The sequence below is a fragment of the Amblyomma mixtum genome, chromosome 1 (genome assembly GCF_055824585.1).
Source record: "Amblyomma mixtum isolate Tamu chromosome 1, ASM5582458v1, whole genome shotgun sequence".
Classification (NCBI taxonomy): Eukaryota; Metazoa; Arthropoda; class Arachnida; order Ixodida; family Ixodidae; genus Amblyomma; species Amblyomma mixtum.
The window spans coordinates 244,569,843-244,595,249 of record NC_143012.1 but is presented as its reverse complement, the minus strand read 5'-3'; the positions used below and the strand labels follow the sequence as shown (position 1 = coordinate 244,595,249).

Below are 25,407 nucleotides of genomic sequence, written 5' to 3'. Positions count from 1 at the left end.
CTACCCGGTACGCTATCACGCGCGCTATCCCTACCAGCTGCGCCTCCGATGTCGCCGACTTTCTTCTCCATGACGTCGTCCTACTTCATGGCGCTCCTCGTCAACTGCTTACGGATCGCGGCCCCTGCTTTCTTTCTAAAGTGGTCCACGACCTTCTGCGCTCCTGCTCTACCCGCCACAAGTTCACGACGGCCTACCATCCTCAGACCAACGGCCTTACTGAGCGTCTTAATCGCACCCTGACGGACATGCTGTCTATGTATGTCTCAGACCACCACCGAGACTGGGACGTCAGCTTACCTTTCGTGACGTTCGCCTACAATTCCACACGCCACGATACCACCGGCTACTCTCCCTTCTACCTGCTCTTTGGCCGCGACCCGTTGCTACCCTTCGACAGCCTCCTGCCTCACGACCCTTGTACCAGCAGTTACGCTGGTGACGCCATTGCCCGAGCTGACGCCGCCCGCCAAATCGCTCGAGATCGCCTCGACGCTTCACAAGTCGCTCAAAAACGACGGTACGACCTTCATCACCGTGACGCCCATTACCCTCCCGACTCCCTCGTACTCCTCTGGCTCCCTGCGCGTCGTGTGGGCCTGTGTGAGAAGTTGCTGCCTCGTTACGTGGGTCCTTACCGCGTCTTGCGGCAACTGAGCGATGTCACCTACGAGATCGCGCCCCTGCAACCCCACACTCCTCGTGCGGCCTCCTCCACACAGCTCGTACACGTCGCCCGTCTTAAGCCCTACCATCCAAACCCACCATCTTAGGACACCCAGGGACTGTGCTTCCTTCCGCCCGGCGGAGGAGGGGGGGGGTAGTGTTACGGTGCATAGTTGCTAGGAGAAGACGACGTTGTTTTGGGACGTTCGGCAGTGAACGACGACGAGGACGTGGCAGTTTGTGCTGGAGTGATTTAGCTCGGTGTGCCTTCTGACTGTGGCCTGTACCGTCTGCCGCTGGGCTAACCCCCCGTAATAATATGCCCAGCGCGAGCGTGTGTTGCTGTTTAACACGAGGCGTGGTCGACTGCGGCGGCCAGCGAAGCTGATCTGTTCGCACCGCCGCGGGTTCGAAACCCAGTCGCGGCAATATTCATCTTATTTCTCCACGTTGGCCAACATCATCCTCTTTTAAAGCCTCGTTTATTTCCCGCCATATCCCGCATCACGTGACGAACTTCAGAGGACTCACCGCACACTGGCATTTTCCAGGTTATGAGGCCAATAGTGCTTTCGCATTAAAAGAAATAATAGCCCGAATTCGCGCGCCAATATAAAGCCCATTCAGCGGCAACCTGTGGCCTACTTTCGATTGCACGCCAAGAGGCATCGGGGCTCGGCAGCATAGCCCTACTTCCTTGCAATCTACGCTCTCGCCCGCTAATCTCATCCAACGAGGAACAAAACTGGCCGCCGCCTTGCGAGTCCGAAGGTGAACAGGCCCAACATCACAGCTCTTTTACGCAAGCTGCCGATAAGCCGAGGTGAATACAGTACTGGAGCCGCGAGCTAGCCTAAAAGGAAGGCTTTTTTTTTTATTTTCAACCACGGTCGGACGACGAAGTACGTGGATTGCCTTATCTAAAACATTTGCAAGCACGAGTTACCTCACCTGCGGACGCAGACCTGAGCACGACGCCGTCTCCGGAGCTGAGGAGAACGTCCAGCAGACTAAAGTCCTGGCTGACTCTGAACATGTTCGCTTCCACACGCGCAGACAGCGGTTAACTTTATGAATAATAAAGCAAACATCTTGCGCCTGCCTCGCGAACATCGTTGCCAGCTCGAATCGATGAAGTGACCCAGCCATTAAAAGTAAACGCTAACAGCCCCGAGCAGAGAGAGAGAGAGAAGGACGGAAAGGCAGGGAGGTTAACCAGGCGATGCCCAGTTGGCTACCCTACACGTGGGGAGGGGAACAAAGGGAAAAAAAGGAAAAAGAGCGGCAAGGAAATGAGTTGTCTAAGTGTCCAGCGACCACTATGTCACAGAGACAGAGGGCGCGCACTGAAAACTTAAATATTATAGGCGGGAATGCAACCCCGAGTCCCTTAAGAAAGTCAGGAGCGCTTTCACCGCTTTCCGTTGTCTGGAAGGTTGTGTCCAAGGCCCCAGAGCGTTAGACTCTGTTAAAGGACGCGAGTCCAAGCGGAGCAGAGAAGCACTCGAGCAGGTGGCCAAGTAGTAAAGGGTCTGCTGCTTTCTAACTCTAATCGCCGTTAATGGTGCACGTTGAAAAATACATAGCTTTTCAGCAGCAAGCAGCATAATAGGAGATCAAGAATACAAATGAGAGAAAGTCGGAAAGTTAATAAAACAATATACTATGGTTGTGCCTATTCTACCCTGGCCCTCTAAAGCTACTTATTGTCTTTGCATATGAAAATGGCACATAGCCCAATACTGCTCTCTGCTGAAGTCTCTCACTCTGGTTACAATAATTCAGAGGGAGAGCATTGTAATCTGTGCCCATGCTCCCGATTTGTCAAGGCCAATGGCCAATAAAAGAATCGTTCTCGCTCTCCAGTAATGACCAATTTTCTGCTGTCACTTGGTATTCCATTTTACAACATTTTCGAACAGATTCTCTACAACACTTAAATGCGCATCAATTAACCAGGCTAAAATAGAACCTGGAAGGTGAGTTATTCGCACATTACAATGTGAAGAACAATCTGCTGCTAATAACTGACTGATGCAAAGAAGAAAGGGTCGGCAAGGACTTTAGACTGTTTACGTATGGGAATGTGAAAGCATTACTGTCCCTGGGTGCACTTTTTATGCGTAATGTCTGTACATGCATTAAAGTTCTTTTCCACAAGTTTATGTATTTCCGTATTGGTTGTGCACCAGACCACAAAAGTTTGGACCTTCACGGTGATGAGATTGGTTAAGTTTGCATGTCATACAGGCAAGAAGCAGACATTTCGTTGCGGTTTGCAATTTGATATGAAGTCATCTGGAAAGCACCCACCCGGAATTTGATACAAATCCACATGCATGTATGACACCACCTGGAAGCTGTATGACGAACCATCGCATCACAATTTTGATATGAAAGGCTGGGAAGGCGCATATGTCGTCGCTTTGAATCTCTGTCGCAAGCTAGCCTCTTACTTGACTAGCATATGCAAGCTACATGCAACGTGAAATGTTATGACACCGCCTGGAACGCTGTACCACAAACAGTTATGTCACAATTTTGGTACGAATGTTGGGAAAACTGGTGCCACATGGAGGTCGGCCAGTGGCCGATGTATATAGACGAATATAGAGGAACGTATATAGACAAACGACATGTATACGATTGTCTGAAGTGGTGGTGCCTAGCATGCTGTGTGTGTGATACGGCCACTTGATGAGATCACCCTATTTTCCTTGCCATCGCTGGGATTTTCTGTCCCATCTGCAAGTACCCGTACGCCGGCTTTTCTCGCAACAGGACTAGTAATGCTTTCGCACTGAAGTATTTACGGTAAGAGGAACACAGCATCCCCCACCGACAGTCTACAAATGAATGGCACGCTGAATGGAAATGCATGATAAGCCTGACCTCTCATGCTTTGTTGTTGGCTCGAGGGAAGATTTAAAACAACCCAACTAAAAAAGCATGCAAAAAAAAACAAAAAAGACGAGAATTACCGCTAAAACGCAAACATGCATAGCACGAGCTAGTAAGCGTCTACAAGTCCACAGGCTTATTCGTCATATGCGTATATTGTTTACAGAATTAATGAAGTGACCTGACATTCTAACTGCTTCTCAAAAATTTGTGCATGATTCAGTAAATTCTCTCTTAGTACATTTGGCATGGCAGATAGTGCTATTACTTACTTATTGACACAATGACTGTTTTCTAGCTCTAGTTACATGATGGCCGATTTGTTAAGATTGTAAATTATTTTTTTTTTGTGTTATAGAAAAACAACAACCATCAGGACTCTTCAGCAAACAAATTAGAAAGAAAAAAGATGATTGAAATGATGCTTAAATAGAACCTGTCAACTCTACATAGTTCGGCCAAAATAGATATACACAGGAATCGCACTTTGTATAAAAAGTTTGTAACTCTTTCCTTTCAGATCCACTTTTTGTTTGCACATGCTGTACACTAATGATGGTCATACCCATAAGTGCTACTCTGATGAATGCGAAAGAATTATAGAGTATGACAAGACAAACAAATGCATGACCGCCTTTACACAAGCCACTTCTGCCTAGTGCATATGCTACACACAGACTGCTTTGTTGTCTTCACATTGACAGGCCCTATAAGCCTTCAAGAAACGAAGCCTGAATGCAGAGATGTCATCGCAGCAAACAAAAAGAAAAATCGAAACCACTGATAAATTTCACAAATGATGAGGTATAACTAGTATACAGAAGGCAGGCATTTTCCTCCAGCGATAAAATTTTTATTCAGTGATGGAATATAAAAGAAGTCCAAAGCAAATGAAAGTTCAGCATGCCCAGAGGCACTGACATCGCACAGTACACGGGCCTCTAGAATTTCGCCTCCATCGAAATTAGATTGCCGTGGCCGGTATCAAACCCGCGTCTTTCGGGTCAGCAGCTGAACACTCTAACCATAAAGCCATCGCGGCAGCTACCCCTGCTTAACCCTTTCCTTACCACGTCCATGCGCAATCCAGCATAAACATCAAATGAGTTCATGTACATGGAAAAAATATCACTGCAAGATAACAATACTGAAGCCACTCCGGATTAAAGACTACAATTGCTGGCATGTTAGGAGTGGATAAGTTGGACCAGCTCATAAGCTACTACAATGAGTTGAAAAAGTACTGCCTTTGAGGAAAACGCTCATTGTATTGACATCACATCGCTTGCTTCAACAGCTTCATCCTTTCTCAAGCTCATCGTGAAGCTCATCCGTAAATTCCTGAATCGGCTTCAAGTTCCTAGTACGACTGGCTGCTTTTAGACTAAACCTTCTTGAGCATATGAAGACGCATCATATGATGACTAAACAAACAATGTCAAGCCTCTTTATGCATAGAATGCAGGTTCAGAAGGGCTAGCCAATTTTGCCACAATACACCTGTTCTACAGAGCACAACTGCCTTTTTCAAGTGTAGCAAACTACCTAGCCTTAAAGCTGCATAAAGGCTCTTAAAAAAAGCAATGGAGTCCACAATTCACGAATAGAAAAGTGTCAGCACTTCTTGGGTGACTAAGTAATACCTGAGTGCTCAGGCTAGAAGCCACACAGACTTCAGTAGTGCATCGAAAGTAGTGAACAAACTAGAAGGCCAACAAGCAACAAAGGCACAATACAATAAACAGCATCGAAAACTCGCAAGTATATGCCCATTGAAATTCAGACTATAAATCTCAGACAAGAGAAGTTGGATTGTCAAAGAAAAGCAGTGAAAAAGCCAAGCCAGAATTAAATTCGAGCAGGTGCCATAAGAGAGCGGCAGAGCTACTTTTCCCACTCTGGTTTCTGCATGATTAAATAAGCAAAACTTTGCAGGTGGATACAAAAGGTTTCAAGAGGAGGCACGTGTCTGTATGGAAGTAACAGAGCATGAACGGTTCTCACAAAAGCATTTGGGAACAAATCAGCAGACGGAGCTTGGCAATAAATTTTTCTGATTCACGACCTTTAGACCACCAACCTCTTGAGACCTGTTCACGTTACTGTTTACCATTTCTCAACACTCGACCTACTAGACACCGCCTGTAACTATCCAGATTGAACGAACATGTCAGTCAAGACCTCAGGTGCCTTCTTCATGGCCATAGTTTGAACAGCTGCATAGCCTATTCTGCAGAAAACTAACCTTTGTTATCTACTCAAGATGAAAGGCGCTGTTTGATTTTGATGTCGAAGTTTTTATCACGTTTGAACGTCACATAATATCCTGCACACTCTACTGACACACCATTAAAAGCTTCCACTTCATTGTTTGGATAAGTGAAATGAATGAATACAGCATTTTTTGACTCTTGTAGTTTGATTCATAGATATGACAGAATTGGTACTGAACATAATATCGCCAATAATGTCACCAAACCATTAGTACCATGCTTAGAGAGGCATGAATAAACTAATATATAACGAAGTAAGCTTGAAACATGACATGATGTCATCATCAGAATGATGACATGCTACCATGAAGTGTCATACAGAGCCAGTGGCACGCTGATATGTGAAGGTATGTCAGTACAAAGTACTCATGATCTTGTGGAAAAAAAAGAAAAGAAAAAAGTTGGACATATGCATCTTCTACATACAGCCCTGCCAGCACACATAGCTCCCCCCTGGCTCATTTTACACCAAGAACAGCAGTCCATCATCAGTCCTGTACACGTTACAGAAAACAAGTAAGTGATTACAATTACTCATCTGAAATCTATTCGATTTGCTCAAATGCAGCCCATGAATAGTAAGTGAATAATTACAGAGAGATAACCAATTACTATTACGTTATTTTTCATCAATCTTTCATTACCATAGCACAAATATACATGGCTGAGAATGAGCTAGAGTGGCTTGCTTGAATTATAGTCTGTTACAGTATATACGTTTCTAATTTCAGTTGCAATTACTTTTCGAAGTTTTGTTCAGAATTTTTTCCCCATTTCCTTGCAAACACAACAGTATCGATACTGAAGAGTATCGCGACATATGCACCGGAGGGAAGTGTATTGCTTTAACATATGAAGATCTGGAGCACAGCTTCGAAGTTACGTAAGGCACCATGCTTTGCTGTACTTTGTGCTCGAGGGGACAAAGCCCAAGCTCACTAAACATGACATTCCGCTGTGCTGTCGTGCTGAAATGCGAAATGTGGAACACAGAGCTAGACAAACGCAGGCCGCCCGAGCTTAGGTCTGCGGACTTTCTCGCACGCGCATCTCTTCTGCAACTTGACCACTGTCGCTCTAATGCGAGGAAAATCAATGCAACACCAGTTGTTGCTACTGAGTTCAGTTTCTTGAAGGTATACCACTAGTTACAACTTGTTTTCATGAAAAAAAAAGAAAAAAAGCAACAGATTACTAGTATTTGATTGCTGCAAAAAATAATTGGGCTACCGAGAACATTAAACCATAGAAAAGGTAATCAGTACATTAGAAAATTCAAAGAATATATAATTTATTACAGGCAGTCACTCAGTTGTAATGCATTACATACAAGTCTGCCCATAATAGTGTCTGTGTTAAGGTTGTTGAATCAACCCTTCACCAAACAATAAGCTGTTATTTATACAGAACACAACAGGAACGTGCAGAATTCTAGCCATGAAGCTAAAATTCAAACTACCCTAAAAGCAAGCTTTAATAATACGGAAATAAAGCTACAACTGAGTAGTATAGTTAGCGCTACCTGCTTTGGTTGGGAATAGAGCTGTACAAAAAAAAGGCACCAGCTGCTCTTAGCAACTAGCACAAAAGAAGGAAGCCCTCTGAGGAACCCTTTCCACTATAAGAATGATGCTAGTGGCATAAAATACTATGCCATAAGCACAGCCCAGTATGCTTTTGCTCGACTTCAAGTACGACAGTACGCATCCAACAGCTTTCTACATTAAGTAAAAATGTTATCCGTCAGCCTAACCTAGAGAACTCAATGTAGAGCAAAGGCAGATTGCCAACTGCTTGTTCATAATTGAACCAACCCTTCTTGGTATGATGTATTCACTTGTTTTGAAAGAAGGCTAGCCTTTTATAAAACCACCCCTGTGGCTGATAAATAAAACAATGGCACGAAGTATTCACAAACAAAACATCCCCCAAATGTTCTCACAAATAAAAAGAGAACAGGCCAAAGTGCAAGATGCAAAAAAAAAAAAAAGAGAGAGAGAGAAATTGCGCACTAGAAGAGTGATTCATCAGAATGGAACATTAGCAGCTATGCTCACTCAGTTAGTCAAGACGGAATACTGTTTCTGTGACAACACGTGTATGATATGCTCTCTAAGGCAGTTTTTGTCAGGTATGTTTAAAGTATGAGCAGCCCTAAGGCATATTTAAAAAGTTATCTATGGTAGCAATTATCTCTGAGAGCATGAGTAACTAACAACCAAGATTCAGAGTTGAGTCCTGCTCTCTTCAGCTTTTCCTTCCTTGACAGCATACTATATTTGGTCTTTTTTTCTCCCCATATGCTTGATGCGTACAGCAAATAGCATCTGCCATCTTGAGTGGCCCGCAACGTGACATAACAAACTCCAATTCTCACTGCGCTCCCTCTTTTTCAGTCACAATATTTCAATCTTTAAGATCCCCCATACTCTCAACTGGTTCATTTTATTAAACACACTCCACAAAGAATCCCGAAGGGCAGTGGTCCTTCTTTATACCGCCATTCATTGTCTTGAGACATCTGAAAAGGCCCATGCCAGAGCAATGACACATGGATCCTTCTATCACATGTGTCAAGGAGCAATTTTTGGAGAAAATAATGAAGACGCCACATCAAGTCAACTGTATTCCTTGCCCTTCCCTATGGATCATCTTGTTTATTTCACTCCCTCCTTCGCCCCTTCCCTAACAGTTTGCCGAGGTGTCCCCAAGAAGTGGGATAGTTACTGCGCCATATTTTTATTTCCTCAAAACCAATTTTAATTTCCATTTAGCCACGACGCCTAATATCTACTTCTCATGTCAGTTCATGAGTTTGGTTGTGTTATACTTTCCAGATCACGTGAAAGCGTTTGATCAGATTGGTGCCTTTTTTAGTGCTAGAGCAATGCTTTTACTAGCGAGGCATCCTTCAGTGAGCAGCTACAAATTAATTTAAACTAACTGGGGTTCTAACAGGCACCTATATCTTTGCAAAACCATGTTCATTTTGTCATCCTGCTCCGAAAATATGGCCACTACTGCTAAAAGTCAAACCTACAACTTCGTGTGTGGTAGCAGAGCTCCAAAGCCATAGAGCCACATTGACAGGTTGTGTTACAGGACCTGGAAAGCCCGGCTACAATGCTTAACGCACTCTATTTTCATGCACGTTGCTCTTGCATAACCCCATATCATTAACTTTGACTGACTTGCTCATAGTTTGGATAGGCATAGGTGGTTGAACATGGATTGTTTCACATCATGTCACAACAGACAACTGTTTTTGTATCCAATTTGTTGCGTCTGGGTTTGTGAACCTGGCGAATGAATTTCGGCTGCTTTTCAGACTCGGATCCCAGAGTTCATTCCCAGTTTTATGCACTTACTGGACAAAGTTGTGGAGGCGGATGTGCTTTATGGGGGTTTTAACGTCCCAAAGCAACTCAGGTTATGACAGACACCGGAGAGGAGGGCTCCGGATTTTTTGATTCAGTTGCTATGCAAAAAGTATCTGACCAGTCTGAGAACCACCCAACATAACTAGTACCATATTGCTTGTCCTGTAACCTAAGGATTGCAGAAGAAAGTTTCGCTTATGGGGAGTTTTAATGTCCAAAAGTGACTCAGGCTATGAGGGACGCGTAGTGAAGGGCTCCGGAAATTTCGACCACCCGGAGTTCTTTTAACGTGCACTAACATCGCACAGTACACAGGCCTCTAGCATTTTGCCCCCATAGAAACGCGACCGCTGCAGCTGGAATTGAACCCGCACTTTCCGGGTCATCAGCCGAGTGCATTAAACCACTGAGCCACCGCGGCGGCTGGTTTGCAGAGGAAGCGATGGCTAATACCTACGCATTCTTGTCCATTGTTAGAGTGTGTCGTTGGTACTCAAGGTGTTCATCTGGTAACTGTGAAGCAGCGCACACAAAGAAAAAAGAGCAACAGTTGCTTGCAATGATGGCTCATTCATCCAGATATGAAGTGCAGCAGCAGGCACTGCATTAACTCCGCAGGAGACGCAGCCATAACCAGTTATAACAAAGTTGCACCTATTCGCTTGTATGCGGTAAGTTTCCAGGTTATTCAAACACATCTGGTGTTATAACAGACCCTACAAAAAAAAAGTGATTTGTGCAACTGTAGCATGCTCCATTTTTCTCTGCTGCATGAAGAGTTGAGCACAGACTGCATACGCTTTTGGCTGGTGCTGATCCACCACTACTACCAATGCTGCTGCAGTCAAATGGTACATGCGACCAGGGTGCAAAGTCCCGACTGGGACCTTATCAATAGAAATCACTTTTCTCACTCAAAATTGGCCTTCCCTAGTTTCGAGTTCACCACATATAAAACTCAAAAGCACTACAGTACAATGTGTGGTAGGGGCTTAAGATTCCAGGTTTATGAGTTTCATCAGAATCTCGGGATGTTTTTTTCTGCGGATCATGAACGTTCTGTGTAATACTAAGGAGGAGCCTTGTTAAGGGACAACTACAGGGGCCTTTTGAACATTTTGAGTTGATAGTCACATCATGTTCCTCAGAATACCCTCTCTCTATCAGAGCAAATCATATTCCAATATATCCAAGTGGAACCATTTTAAAACAGTGAGAACAGCAAACAGAAACCAAAACTCAGTCTGTGGCTAGGAATGTTGCTTCGCGTGATCCAGCGATGGTGTCATAAGCATTCGTACGAAAACAATCGACAGTGCTCTCGATGGCCGAAATAGTGAATGAAAACAATGAGTCCCCTCATAAAATGCCTGGGACGACCAAACAAAAGCCTCAAAATTTGGCTAGTGAAGCGTGGAGCAAGAATTATTGTGCGGGAAATGTTTGTGACATCTAAAATGCATGTAAAAGTCATCTCTACTTAGGCCATGGAAATGGCAAACTTTAAAATCGATTTGAACTAGAATGGCATGTCGCCTGGCTGCAAAACTGGCGGAGGTAATCAGGAAGGAGAGAAGAACCTACACCGTGTTTAATTAGAATACAGCAATCTCAAAAACCCACAGAATTGCCCTTTAAGCTGTCTAGAACGTCTTATAGGAGTGATTTGCAACCATTTACAGCTGTGTTTGGCAGTGGACGTGGTTCAGAGAAAGCAAGACTTCTTTCGCTGCAGTGTATAATCCCCACAACGAACTCAGAAACTTTATAGTGTGTGCATAAGTAAGGTTTGGTATTTCCTGTGAAAAAAAAAAAAAAAATAGTGCTGTACTACAGTTGCATTCCACCATTCACCTGACTTTCTTGATCTACCAACAAATGCAAGAGTTCTGCCATTTAGACAACTGGCAAGGCAATAGCTTGCGAGGCCTTAACACTAGTGCTTCTTGTGACGGCCAATTTTACCCTAATATGGCAATTTAGAGGAAGTTTTGAGACTGACAAGAAAGCTATATCAAAGTCCCCTGGTTTTGTCAATGCTTTCTCAAACATTCCACAAGGCTGTTTCAGGAAACTGTACGCTTCTCTTTGCAGGATAGCACATTTTACGCAGCTTTCGAATAATCTACATAAACACACCACCGCCTTGCAGACGTTGCCTAATTCTTTCTTTGAAGAGCTCATGCAGATCATTCAATTTGAACGATGGCACCAATTGACCTACTCTGCGCAATCCAGGCTGCTTTGGTCAGGTGACCCCATCCAGTATGCTGCAGAAGGACTCTATTTCGGTTTTGGATATGGTTTGTTCATCAGGCATATGAGGTGGTATGTTTAAGAAGGGTATATGCTTGGGCTTGTTGGTTCATAACTGCAAGGTGAAAAACGTAGCGCAAAGAGACGAGGACACAGAAAGACGGACAACACACGGCGCTACTCGATCCATCAAAACTAGTCAGCGTGGAGAAATCACAGCGAGCATAAGATGGGTGACATCCTTGTCTCGCGCCAACGCTGCTCAGCAGCGGCGGTGTTTTCGTAATTCTGCAACACTGACAATTGACTTTGTAGACGCAAGCAACAGCTTTGTGTAAAAAGATGACGTCCATTCGTCTGATTTTAGTTTGGATAGAGATGACTTTCGTTTTCGCACGTGACGAGGGGATTCACTTCTTTCTCAGCCTCTCTGAAGGTATGGAGCATGCTCTGAACGATTCTGTGCCACCAGCGTGTAACTGGTCCGAGTTTTTTTTTTCAGGACAATCCGTGACTGACCTTGGCATTGCATTGTGGAGTTCTGTGACTTTTAATACTACTTTCTGACATAGTAACACATAAAATGTATACCTAGACTTTTTCTCCTATTTTTTGAATATATTTAATATTGAATTTTTACGAGCGCCTCCCAAACTTGGCCACCGCAAAATTTTTGTTCATCGTAAGCTATATACGTCCTGTTTTTTTTGTTTATGTCACAAAAAGAGAGCTCTTTCAGCTAAACCATGATGTGCTGCAATAAAGCAAAGTTTAAATTTATGGCCGAAAAATTTTTTTAGGAGCACAACCCTGAAATGACTTGTTTTCCAACAGTAAGGAAAGAGTCAACTTCACAGTGAAAACAATTTCGCCAACTAATGCTATGCTCTGTGCAGATTATTTAAACCATGTGTTAAAAACTGACAAAAAAAATAATCTTTTTTTAAAATTAATTTGGAGCTCTCCACCTATACACTGACTCATGGTGTAACTCAGCACAAACAAAATTTAGCCCGCCGTGGTGGCTCAGCGGTTATGGTGCTCGGCTGCTGGCCCGAAAGACGCAGGTTCGATCCCAGCCGCGGTGGCCGAATTTCGATGGAGGTGAAATTCTAGAGGCTCGTGTACTGTGCAATGTCAGGGAATGTTAAAGAGCTCCTAAGTGGTCGAAATTTCCGGAGCCCTACACTACGGCATCCCTCATAGCCTGAGTTGCTTTGGGATGTTACACCCCAATAAACCAAACCAAACAAAATTTTTTAATTTTAACTTGACACTGCATCTTTATACAATGTGTTGCATCCGGATACGAGGCTCTCAAACGCAAGCGAGCTCCATGCGGCTAGAAGACAAGACGCTCACCAGCCAGCGTGGATGGCGGTGGCCTGGTGGGTGCCAGTGCCTCACAGCTGCTGCTGCTGCGGTCCTGATCCTCGGGCGAGCCGTGGGTCAGAGAAGAGGGTGGGGGCGAGGAGGGAGCTCTGGGCGCACCGGGCTGACCCCCGATCCCGGACGCCCCACTCCCACCGCTGGGCGCTGTCCCACCCCCGCCCGCTGGAGGAGCGGCCACCACACCGCTGGGGGCTGCTGCTAGGCTCTGCTGGGGGGTACAAAACATCAACATCAGAAAAACACGACACAAGAAAAACAACGGCACGACTCGTGTATGCAGATACGCACCAAAGGCTGGTACAGACATTACGGTCATTAATTCCGTTCTTGTGCGATTTACACGAGCTTTCAACAACCCAAATGCTGTTTTTTCAGTGACACACAATTTAATCGTAGATGTTGATTTGTTCATCTGCTGGTTGTTGGAAAGTCAGATGAGTAGTTTCTATACACCAGGTATTATGTAGCTACAAGGACTGTACAATTTGCTGCAAAAAATTTGTGATAAAGTGACTAAGAAATTACCAAAATGGCAAGTTTATTTAGTGAAATGAAAATAAAGCCTACTGTGATAAAACGAATCGAGAGCGCTATTGGAGAGCACAACAGTGAATGGGATGACAACCGGCCTGGCAATGTGCCATCAAACAAGCACTGCAATATGACTCAGTTCTTGGAGGAGAGGCGAGGAGAGTTAAGGTACGCCAGCAAAGACTGAGCCCTTCAATATAATAGTGTCTAGCATGAAAATATAAACCACCGAAATTACAACAAACAATGATGGAAGATATTCCTGCAGCAATTTTGGGCTATTCTGAGTAAGTTAAAACGCACTCCAGTTGAAGCATGACAGATATGTACCAGGCAGAGAGAAGTGAATTGAGCATTCTTGAGAACCTAGTCAATCACACTAATTTAAACACTGCACCCTCAAAACATCTGACGGAAGTTTAATAGCATGGCTCAAGTGTTAATTTCTTTCTCGTATCCCTGCAAAATTTGTCAATGCATAACTGTTTGCTTGGCACGCATATATGATTCCCTTTTCATCTCCCTTGACAACATTTTGTACATGATGGTTGAACGAAGTTCAAGATCCAGTTACAGCCATTATAATAAGCCAATCTCGGTTCATACAAGCACTACGGGAGCGATATTTAAGTGGGTTTGACGATACCACCAAAGTAAAAAAAAAAGTGCAGTCGCAATCAGAAAACGATGGCTATTTGAAGATCTGTCGGAATAAACGACCGGTCAGGGAACACCAGAAGTGCGCACACCTTCAACAGTTCAGTTAAAAACACTCTCCACCTTGTCAACCAGACACAGGCGAAACAGCTCTCGCGCGCTGCCACACAACTCGTTCGATGAAGCCAGTTACGGGACCATCCTGACTAGGAATTGTGGCGCAAACACGCTCCGAACCCGCGATTCGCAGCCGCACGGCGACAAAGAGCCCACTCATAGTTCGCATACAATGTCTCTGACGCTGGGCAACAAGAGGAAAATTAAAAGAGACGCTGGTCACGGCGGATATTCGACGCGAAGCGGGAAGTCGCAGCGGCGTATTGGCCGACTGCGATACCGGAACTCCGTGACAAAGTCCTAACGGGTTGATCAGCGACGAAAGGCAGCGTCGAGTGCGAGCCCCGAGTACAAGAGAAAGATGCCGAGTAGCGAGGCAGGCCCGAATCGTGCCTATTACGAATGATCGATATCTAAAACGGAGCCCATCTTCCGATGTAAATAAAGCCGGTCGCGGAGCTACCGCCGCTAACATTGGTGCGCCCAAAAGGGGTTTTCCACTGTCGTCGAAGCGAGATCGGAGGTGCGAACAGCTTTATTTCCAATCGGGCCCCACTCCCGGCCTATCCACCCGGCGATCGAGATGTCATACAGCGGCTTTGCAAGAGCGCGCCCGTAAAATAAAGAAACACGGAGGGAAGAGCACGCCTACAACTTGGTAATGTCACCACGGCGACGAGCACACTGTCAGCCGCTTTATTTAGCGATCTCGCGCATTTCATTCCGTACAACGGCGATCGCTAGGCCACTCGATAAGCCGCCGGAGATCATCGGACGATCCGATCAAAGAGACCACTCGAAACGATCGCATAATCAAGGGCAAAAAGGAAAGTCCGATCGGTGTTCGGAGATAGTGAGAAATGTCCAAGGTGCTTTCCGGAGCATGGCTACCCGCGCAGTGTAGTTGCGCGGGGCAGGGATTAGAGTTCAAACAGCTTACCTGTGCTTCCGCGGCCTCTGTGAGTGGCGTCTGTGTGTTTGCGGCGACCCATGCTTCTGCAAAAGTTTCCATGGCCGACTGGAAGTCCATTCTGAGCAAATATGAGTTCTCTGACACAACGCCACTCCTGCCTCAAGCCGACATGTTCACACTACTCCGCTAAAAAAAGTAGTTCGTCCTGACTATTGTAACGACACAGTATATGAAAGCAAAACTTGATTAAAACTTTGTTTTTTAGTTTTAAATGTAACTTTTTAGTCATACTTGAGAAGTTTATAAATCATGTTACTAATTTTAACCAATCCCGCGGAGTGATACAGTAGAGCTTTCGCCCTCGCTCAGCTGTGTGTGGCGGTGTGTCCGAGGGCAAAAGCGAAAAAGTGGCCGATACAACCATGGGACGATATGTCGTGACGTTGTTTTGTGTTTGTGCGGGTCTTGTCATCGCAGGAGCATATAATGACGGCGATCAGGTAAGCTGAAGACTTCAAACTGTATTTCAGTGATGTTATAGAGCCACGTCTCTGCATGTAAGCCTATTTAAGTGCGTTTGCAGCGAGCGCGATCGGCGACGCCGTTGCGTCTTCGGACGGGGTATTTTTATGCACTTTATTTCCTTTTCATCGCCGTCGTGCAGTCCACAAAAGGGTACGCCCGCTTTCTGTTGACTCTCAGATACGGTTCGTCAAACATCGCCGCTCGTTACGTTCTCTCCCTCGTCGTCGTCGAGGGATTGCTCGCGCTGCTTCAGCGCTGATCGGCGGCGTTTGATTGCGTCTCCCCTACTCCACGCAGCGACGATGAACAATCGTTCGCGCTTATTCCGTCGCCGTGATTTATTGACAGCGAATCTCGGTGCCCCTAGCCGCTTCTTTTGCTCTCGAAGGATTTGTACCTTGAGGGCTGGAGTCATTACCAAACGTGACGGCGCCGCCGTGGTCGTGTTTTACGTGGCTGCTGTTGCAATTTAATCATATCGTTCGCGATGGGACACGGGCTTTTTCTTTTGCCGCTCTTTTCACCCCGATCTTGCTTTCGTTTCTCGCGCGTTGGCTGATGTCGTGAACGACTTTTGCTCTGCCTCGTGAACCGGTAGCTGGCTACACGTCGCGCAGCTAAAGCTGCACGACACGCATTCTCCGCGATACAGAAGTGTCAGGAGAGAGAGGTTTCGCATGGAACGTTGCCCGACATTCGCCGACTCTGCGTCGTAATTCAGCCGCGCCTCGCGTCCCGTCTTTTATTAATTGCCGGGCGCCCGGATTTCCGCAGAATTGCCTCGCGTCGTCTTCGTCGTCGTCGTAGCAGCTACTGCTTTTCCGCCGCGGTGGTTGTTGCTTGGAGGAGGAGGGGTTATATTTTGTCGCGTGGAGAACGGTACTACTGTGGTCGCGATTGCGAGCCCCCTCCCCACGCCCTTTTATTTTTTGCGGTTCTGGTTTCGTCGCCGGCGGGCGCAGTTAAGCGGAAAGTGTACCGTTTGCCGAAGGCCTTTTGCAACAACATTCAGACCTTTGAAAAGCGCTCTTATATTCGGGAGGGACCCCCTCACTCGCGCGTGAGCCGGTTTTTATGTGCCTAGGCGTCAGTTTCGCTCACGTATGCGTCTCGACGGCTTCACTGATGCGCGCTCATACTTCAGAGAAGTTTACAGCTCCGAAGACGCCAGGTTCAACAAAGGCGGAGAGCGCGCCTTACGTATACCTATGGCTGAGCCGGGAAGCGCAATTTACAGGAGGCTTAGAGCGAACTGCCAAGGAGACAAAAGCGTCTCGAACGAGCCACGCAGCTGCGTGAATGCGACGCTTCGTGCCGAGTTTTACTTACGAGCTGCCTCTGTTGTTAAGGCAGCAGAAACGACACACTCATGAGGGGCAGGGGGCTCTTGTCTTTTTATAGTGATCTCGTACGCGTGCCCGTGGTTTAGGAGGGGTTTTGGCCATAAAACCGGCGCGCACTGAAAATGAATAAGTGTGTGCTCTCATGCCATTTTCCCAAGTCCTCAGAGTCAGATGCAATTTTGGCATGTCACAGCTTCCCTCCAGCCACAAGATGTAGTGAATCATCTGGGTCCTTGTTGTGCAGCTGTTAAGCTGCCAAGGTTTGGCGTTAATAAAGCGGAGAATGAAGGACCTTCCTTATTTGAGCTGTGGGTCAGGTAATGTTTGCGATACTACTGGTACGGTAGTCCGCAAAATTGTCCATGTGCTGTGTGTGACAGCCTGCATTTCCTGGATGTCTGTGAATGAAAGACATATGACCATGCATGCTGCTGAACTGAAACACATGCTCAACGAAAAGAATAAAGGCAGGAGGAATACAGAGAACAAGCGGAAATTGCATGAAGACTTGTTGTGAATGCAAGGCAGCTTGTAGGAATTGATTACTGCATGTTTGGGAACTGGAATTTATTGCTATCGGTCTGCGACTGCCTCGCGATAAATAAAAGGGAAACATTTGTTCGGTCTCACAGCTGCTGCCTTGAAATAACGCTTTAGAATTAACTATATTATAGTAATGCCAGAAGATTGTTTGTCCTCAGTATGTTGATACTGCTGATCTACTGCTGCCAGGTGGTTGAAAATAGCATTACTCTGCATTATTGATACGGCATGAGCTCAGTGTCTTCTTGACGGAGAGCTTCTTAATACAATGTCAGTGGAAGACACCACAACATACAAAGAACAAATAGCTGAATGCTACCAGGATATCGGCGAAAACAGCACAATCATCCCCGAACCCCACTCGTCACTCAACACGGGACACGAACCTATATTTCAGACTCACACTCTCTTCACCCCACTAATGCTCAGTATGTTCGGATTGTGTGACACAAGTTGCTGTCGCATGTGTCTAGAGATCAGGGCAGGTACACAACACCATCTGTACTCCTGTAACACTGCCATTACCTCTTATTTTCCTCGCCCTCTCTCTATCCTTCCTAGGTAGCACCCAATCGTTTTTTCCAGTTTTTCTAACTTTACTGAAACGTTACAAATTAACGTTGATATAATGTTTTCCTATCAATATTGAAACATTTAAGTAACCATTAAACAACCTTAAAATAATGCTAAAATAGCAATTTTGACGGACCGGACCAAGCAGATCTATTATTATGCAAGTGCACATGGGCAGCTTAATCACCTCTGCATGGAGAATGCTACAAAGGCGACAATAGAGGAATGTAATACTGCACAACTATAAGCATGCCACGCTTATGCACTCACCTGATCTGTGTTGTTACCCTGAGCTCATGGTTTTATACTGCCCATATGCGGGGCCCCTGAAAGTTTTAGTGATAAATTGTTAATAACTAAAGTTTTCTAAATAATTTTGGCAGTATGCATATAATCTATGGCTTGCATAAGCCAAGAGCTTTAATTGCAAAGTTGTGTTATCTGAATTTCATGATTGCTACTTGAAATGTGGAATAACGCCCTGGAACAGTATTTAGGTACTTGAAGTGAACTTACGTTGGTCAGGAATGTTATATTAACATTACAGTAATGTTTTCCTAATGTTATGAGTTAGTGTTCCACAAACATTACTGAAACATACTTACAATGCTACCTTGGCTGCACTGGCCTGCTACAACAAACTAAGAAGCATCGTAAACTCCCCACAAAGCCTAGAAACACCCGCTTCTCACCAGCACGCAGACCGAAGAGCGTCTCCCAGCTCCTGTGAGCTCTCCCGAAGAAAGTGTTGACCCCCCAAAAAACAATAAAAAGGGCAGCATTGAAATTGCAGTTAACCGCCAGCCAAATGCACCTGAACCTCAAGGTCAATCAGTGCATGCATGTGTGCTAGCTGTGCAAAGTGATTAGCGTGGCAAGAGCAAGACAAGGGAAGCATTGAAAATGAAACTTCTGCACATGGTTGGTATCAACCAATGGCAGCAGTATGAGAAGGTTGAAACGTGTCACGAGTTATGTCTACTGGCCCATCTGGTCACATGGTGTGAGTAGAGCGGTTGAGTAATGCGCCCCAATCAATGAAAACTGAAATCAGACAGCAGCCAATGGTTCTCAAGTAAAGCGCGAGTTTCTACCTGGTTTGTAGCTATATGCGACTGTACCTCTGTGCAAAGTTTGCTTAAGAACTTAGTAACTGTGGCGAAATATCACTTTATTTAGAGTTCGATAAGCCGCCAGAGTGCTTTATACAAGGTTGGAGAATACTGTACATTCTGCGCACACATGCGCTGTGGTCACTTTGTTGCTGCATCCTTAAAGCTCTGTCAAGGATTGAAGACAAGGATGCTGACCTACCAGCAGTTGCCATGAACGCCTCAGTCGCTATCACTACATTTTCGTAAAGCTGCTTGTACGCAACTAGGGTCTCAGCCAGGTACACATGACCATGCTGAAGAGCTTACGGCTAGATAAGGCCTGCTTTGAGGGAACGGACAAGTGCAACAGACTTGTTAAAGAAATAAGCACCATTCTTATCTGACTATGTTTTCGTTGTTGTAGGCAAGCCCACTTACTACAAACTTCAGATGCAAGAAACACAATCCATGGGACCGTCAGGTTCATTTTAAGCGGGCTTGACTGTATGCACAGAAATCGTTAAGGTCACTTTTATTGAGCCGTACACAAGTTATCACCGTTACTAGGGCTTTGTAATGATTTTTGAGGTGCTTGTGTAGACAACTCAAGATGCTGCATACAAGACCGTGGTCATGCAAATGTGATAAATGTTCCATCCCTGACTGGGTGTACCACTTGAAGGGACGGTTGTTGGGAACGAGTAAAAAAATAATGGCATATTCTGGTGGGTCTTGCTGTATGGTAGTAGAAAACAGCGTAGTACTGGCCAGTTTCTCAGTAATTTATATTATGAATCTACTGAGAAAAAGAGCCCAGACTAGATGCTGGCACCGTGCTGTGTTCAGATTGCGTCGCTCGCTGAAGTGTATCCGCTAGCCTGGAGTGTGTATGATACATTTCGTTGTCAGGACTGAGTGTAATACAAAGGGTTATTTGATTAGAAGAAACTTCAGTCACCTTAATTTTTTTCTCTTGTAAGTAGTCACCACCTCCTGCTTTTTCATCCTTTTCACTGCTTAGAGCTTTAAACTATAGTTCATGTCACGCTTCTCATTGCTTAGGCGGCGGGCACTCCGCTGTTGTGTACAAAGCCTAGAGATATGAAATGGAAAGTGACATCCTGTTGTCGAATTATTGTTTTTAATCGTTTTGGTATGTTTCTCAGCCCCACAGCTGACCATACATTTAAATGGGGAGGGAGCTTTCAATTGCCACTAAGTAAATATGGTTGATAAAATTCACAAGTTTTGTCTACTGCTTGCTACGGAAGGTGCTGACATACTGTACATTTTTGCTATATCGCTAGGCAGTTCCTGATGTTTGTTTGGATTTGACTGTAAAACCTTTTCACCTATTTTAGCCTGAATTCAGCATACCGCTGAAAGTTGTGTTTCACCTGTATTTACTGGTACTTTAGGCAAACAGCAAATAATGGGTAGAATAATTGTTGAATGGTTAAGGACCCCAAATGTCATGGTCAGTGTGGATGACAGAGTCAAGCCACTTCAGCCATTACCTCCCGTGTCCTTGCTAATCCCTGAAGGCACTATGGGCATGTGTGGAGGCTGCATGTCATTTCAGACAGCGAATGAGGCACTAAGAGTTGCAAAGGGGATGCCAACCACTATGTTTACGTTTATTATGCATATTTGCAACTAAGTGTAAAAAAACTAGTGCATCATTTCTGGTTTTCTCTTCACGCCAGAGAGGAGGACTCTGAATGCCCTTCCCTCCTGGCATGTTTACAGTCTTACCAATACCTCTTTTTGCTTTTGTTCTTTCAACTTGCAGGTGATGCTGTACGTGAACAAGGTGGGGCCTTATTTCAACCCACACGAGACGTACCACTACTACCAACTACCAGTATGCCGTCCAGACAAGGTCAGATATGATCCTTTGTTACGCGGTCGCATGAAGTGTAATGGTACCTTTTATTTGGGTGGCATTTTATTGATTGAGAAACTTATGATAAGGAACTCCCGGGATGGTGGGGGAGGTGGGGCAGGGTAAGTGCACTCTCAATTATTGTTACATATGATAGCATTGGGGTCCATTGAACACTACATAAATTAGTCGAACTACTGAATCCTAGCAGAGTTGAAGAGTTGAGGATTCCGGTGGCTTGGCCAGGCTGTTTATTATGGTCTGTATGCTATGCTGCAGCAATGATCCATATAGTAGTGTTTCTTAAAACTGTGGAACAGAAGTTCACACTAAGAAGGCTTCTTTCCTGCGTCTCTTCTTGCCCACTACTCATGCATTAGTGGGCAATTTTTTTAGCCCTTTTGGGTGCTGAGGAGACCGTGGCCAAGCTTTTACTAGTTCTTGGCTGAAAACACCTCAGGTGGATTTTTCCTTTCCAAGCTCTTAGAAGCAAAGTACATGTTTTTGCGCACTTCTCCCGAGTGCATGCCCAGGAGTTTTTGTTGAGTTTAACAAAGTTGGGAACTTTCCCAAGCAGAAAAGGCACCTCATTATTATCATGCCCGCAGCAGCAATTTTTCTCAAGCATTTTTGTATCGTTCAAGTTCAGAAGAGCCTTGAGTCACCTTTTACAACTTTTTCAAGATTTGTCTACTTTCTCTCCTTATCGGCATCATGCTTGAAGCTGTGACTCTCTCGTCTCCCAGTGAAGTGCCGTTGTGCTGCACTTTTTCATTTCTTTTGCCCTCACTTTCTAGCTTTTTTTTGTGTGTGTGGTGTGGTGGATGGTTTGATGCACATCGATTGCTGTCTTGGTCACTGAAGATGTGGACTGCCGCACACATTATCAGCTTGTGTCAAGTACTCAAGTGACCAGACTCGCAAAGCTACTGTCACAGCAGAACGAGTTGTAACTGGGCCTTGCCTTGTCTGTCGTACTGCTGACCATGAAGACTTCAGCCCTTGTGTCACTACTAGCTTGTCATATAAGAGCATATCTTAGAGAGGTGGGAGTGCCACTGATCAGTCGACGGAGGCTGTAGCTGCTAGGGCACTACAGGGTTTCTCGGCAGCTGAGTTTTCTGGGACGTGCTTTTCGTGCATGTTCCGGATTTATTTTCCTTCTCTACTGGTCATTTACACCTTTGGACTGGCTTCTGCTGTTTATACCCGTGGAATGAGGCCAGCGATCGAGTGGGTATTTGCAGCTGGCATGCATAGACTTATCACTTAGAAAATGTAGAGAAAAAGGGATAGGACAGGCCACCTTTTGACTACAGTCACACATTGTGTTGCCCTCCAAGGCATGATATTTGGCTCTGATGTTCATGGGATTGGGTTCTAATGGCTAGGTGTGTTTCACTGCTTTCTTCAGAAATTACTGCCGCCTCTCCTTTAATGAGTGAGAGATTGGTTTGTTCTGGTTGAGTATCGTTGCTTCTTTAGCTTGCTGGTGTAATTCGCTGCTGTGGAAACGGTTAATTGAGCACCTCCGACGAGGGTCGATGTCAGTTATATCCTTCCATTTACTTTTCATGGACTGCTTAATAGGTTTCTTCTGGATAATTTTTTTATCAAACATATTTGTGTCCTATCAGTAATTGTGAACAATAAAATGAGGAGCCATGAAGATAAAGACAAAAGAGAAAAATAAATGTTGTGCACATTCTGGTGCATTTGGAGGACTACAGAAATGTATTGAGCACTTTCATAGTGACCTCTATAGATCCAGCAGTCGACATCTTTTGACAGTGAATGCAACTGGATTGTTGATGCTAATCCTCATGTTAACAGTAGCGTTTATTTGCTTTGCTCTTTGTAAGAAGCATATTGAATAATTTAAAAAGCTGATGCACAATGATCATTCCTACATGCTGCCTTTATCCACACCGTAAAACAGCGCGCTTACACGGGACGAAGCACGCCATTAACATCCGCACGGGATACGGCAGCACGCTGGCAAAACACGTATCTGCCTGTCATTGCACACCTAACCTTGGACGAAGCCAGATTTTGAGGCGGTACAATCATCAGCACAAACGTGAACTATATGAAGCATTCATCATAGACAGGAAAGGCGCGTCATGCGTTAGCACTCCATCGATGGCACTGACAAGAAAAGAGATTAAATATCTTGAATAACCTTTGACGACATGATGCGACAGGAGGATATCTCCTCGCCTTCCTTTGGTTGTTTTTTGTTTTCCTTTCCAGTATTTATTGCGAGCAATGCAATAAACCATGCAGTTGTAAGTTCAGCGCTGTGTGTGTGCGTGTCTTCTTTCTTCGTCCCGTGTAAGCGCGCTGTTTTACGGTGTGATCATGTACCAACTGGCCCGGCAACTATCCTTAATGCCTTTATCCAGCTGTTCCAATTTGAGGTCTGGCAATCATGGCAGGCAGCTGAATCTTTCCACCCTATTACTTTGTCTAAAGAAAATGCAGTTAAATGCGTGCTTTGAAAGTGTTTATTATGATGGTGAACACGTGATCAGCACATCCCGTAGCACCGTGGGCTACTCCTGGGAGCAAAAGCTTTTGTAGACGTTTTTGTTTTGCATTTTTAGAGGAAGCAAAGCTTCTCAACAAATTGTGAGGTGTGAAATCACTTCAGTTCTTTCCTGCAGTCCAAATACATTAACCTCGTGTGGGCAGTTCTAGGACCACTTCACTTTCAGGCTTTAGACATTATTCCTTGGCTTGGTTGTGGTCAAGTCGCTTACCCGATGGGGGGTGCTGGCAACATTTTGCGGCAACTTATAATTAATTACTTGGTGTGACGGAAGGTTTGGCTGCTTTAATGGCTGACTGCTATCTTCCAACCTGTAGTTAGAGTTCGCGTAGGCAACCACATTTCATTGCTCTATATGTACATATATCGGGTTCTCAGAGTTGATTTATTTGCTACTTGCAGTACTTGTTTTGCAGTGAGAGAGGTGACCACATTCCCATGCATGCTTTCTTTTGAGTTCTTTGACAGTGTTGGTAGCCATTGTAGTACACCTTTTCATGGCTAAGCATTGTTATGAAGGCCAGTTTCGGGGCAAGTACTTAGGTTGATTTGACAGCACCTTTCTACTAGATTGCATGGTTTTAACTTCGCTATGATGCTCACTGTTGCTATGAAACAAACTAAGACATCATCACTGTGCCCCACTTCTGCAGACAATCATGCCGTTACCCTGGTGGTGGTGAAGGGGATTAGCACAGCCTTACGCCTCTTTACCACCCCTGATTACCCCCTCAGTTATGACATACATAAACTTGTCACATTCTTGCTGACTGAGGTGGAGGATTTTTTGCTTTTGTATGTTCTGGCCAAAGCCAGTTGTCTTGACCTTGGAGGGATGATAATGCTGTTATTCACAGTTATGATGTCGGGTAACATAAAATCTTTTGAAGCAATAAGTTTGAAATATTGGGGCAACTGTTGCCCCTGAAGCTCTCCTGCTCCTCTTGGCATTGCTAGCGTTCCGGAAGCCACAAGTTCAATACACATGCGGTACTCTTTGCGTTCAGCCGAGCATGCCTTATCATACTATGGCTTTAGTGATAGTTGCGTACATGGAGCCTTGTCCCAGTTCAACTTTGTCGTAATCGGTGTAGTGTGTCGCAGCCGAAAACACCCACATTCTCAGTCTCACCAGTGAATGTCTTAACTGTTCTTGAAGCAAATGATGGGGAAGGATCAAACGAAATTTGGAAGGAGTCTGCTGGGAAGAACAGTTTAGGGGTTCCTTTTGGCAAGTTTGATGGATGATGAGAGTGTTTTGACAGCTGCTGTTTTTGGAACTAAATGCCACCCTTCTCATATATCTTAAGCGCCATATTCTTTTGAAAAGACACTGAGAAAAAGCTGAGGCTGCCCTGTTTTGATAGATTACCGTGTTTTAATGACAAAGAGGCTGCCTTCATTGAAGGCGGGGCTGTTGTAACCTATAGGAGGTATTCACATGACGTCATCCGCAAGGGGCGCTAGCGGCCGGCGCGGCATTCGCCATGTTGGTGGTCGCGCGCGCGGCCGCCGCAGCCAGCCGCAGCGTTTGAATAGCTGGTGATGGGTGAAATGTGAGTGTATTTCGCGTCTCGCCGCACGTAATTTCTGTCCGACCCGTGCCGCCGCGTGACTGAGTGAATATTCCGTGAACTGTGCGAAGCAGAAAAGAGCGGGCACGCTCAGAAGGTTCTACTTTGGAAAAGGTCGACCCCCGTAGGAATGCGGAGGCACCGGCATGGTGTGCGACGTATACAAGACTGCTGCCGCGCGTTGAATTCACCGGTATCGAAGCCCACCTTGTGCACGGCTTAAATTTGCTGGC

The 25,407-nt window shown here is 45.2% G+C and overlaps 2 protein-coding genes across 6 annotated transcripts in view; one reads left to right on the top strand and one right to left on the bottom strand.

The window, feature by feature from the left end:
* The window catches only part of dve (SATB1_N and homeodomain domain-containing protein dve), a 98,393-nt gene extending 83,113 nt beyond the window's left edge, over positions 1–15,280 (bottom strand). For 4 of the 5 annotated variants that reach the window (XR_016286838.1, XM_089565525.1, XM_089565504.1 and 1 more), the window contains exons 1-2: positions 15,114–15,280; positions 12,839–13,076 (exon numbers count right to left, since the gene is read on the bottom strand). Coding sequence is in view for 4 of the 5 variants with exons in the window: in XM_089565525.1 (XP_089421651.1) it covers positions 12,839–13,076; positions 15,114–15,203 (328 nt within the window). In the remaining variant the exon portion in view is untranslated. The remainder of the gene's footprint in view (positions 1–12,838; positions 13,077–15,113) is intronic. The other variant, XM_089565510.1, reaches the window with a different exon arrangement.
* A 149-nt stretch (positions 15,281–15,429) lies between these two features.
* The window catches only part of LOC149371365 (transmembrane 9 superfamily member 1-like), a 92,458-nt gene continuing 82,480 nt past the window's right edge, over positions 15,430–25,407 (top strand). The window contains exons 1-2 of the mRNA XM_089565529.1: positions 15,430–15,586; positions 20,957–21,046. Coding sequence (XP_089421655.1) covers positions 15,509–15,586; positions 20,957–21,046 — 168 coding nt within the window. The 5' untranslated portion in view covers positions 15,430–15,508. The remainder of the gene's footprint in view (positions 15,587–20,956; positions 21,047–25,407) is intronic.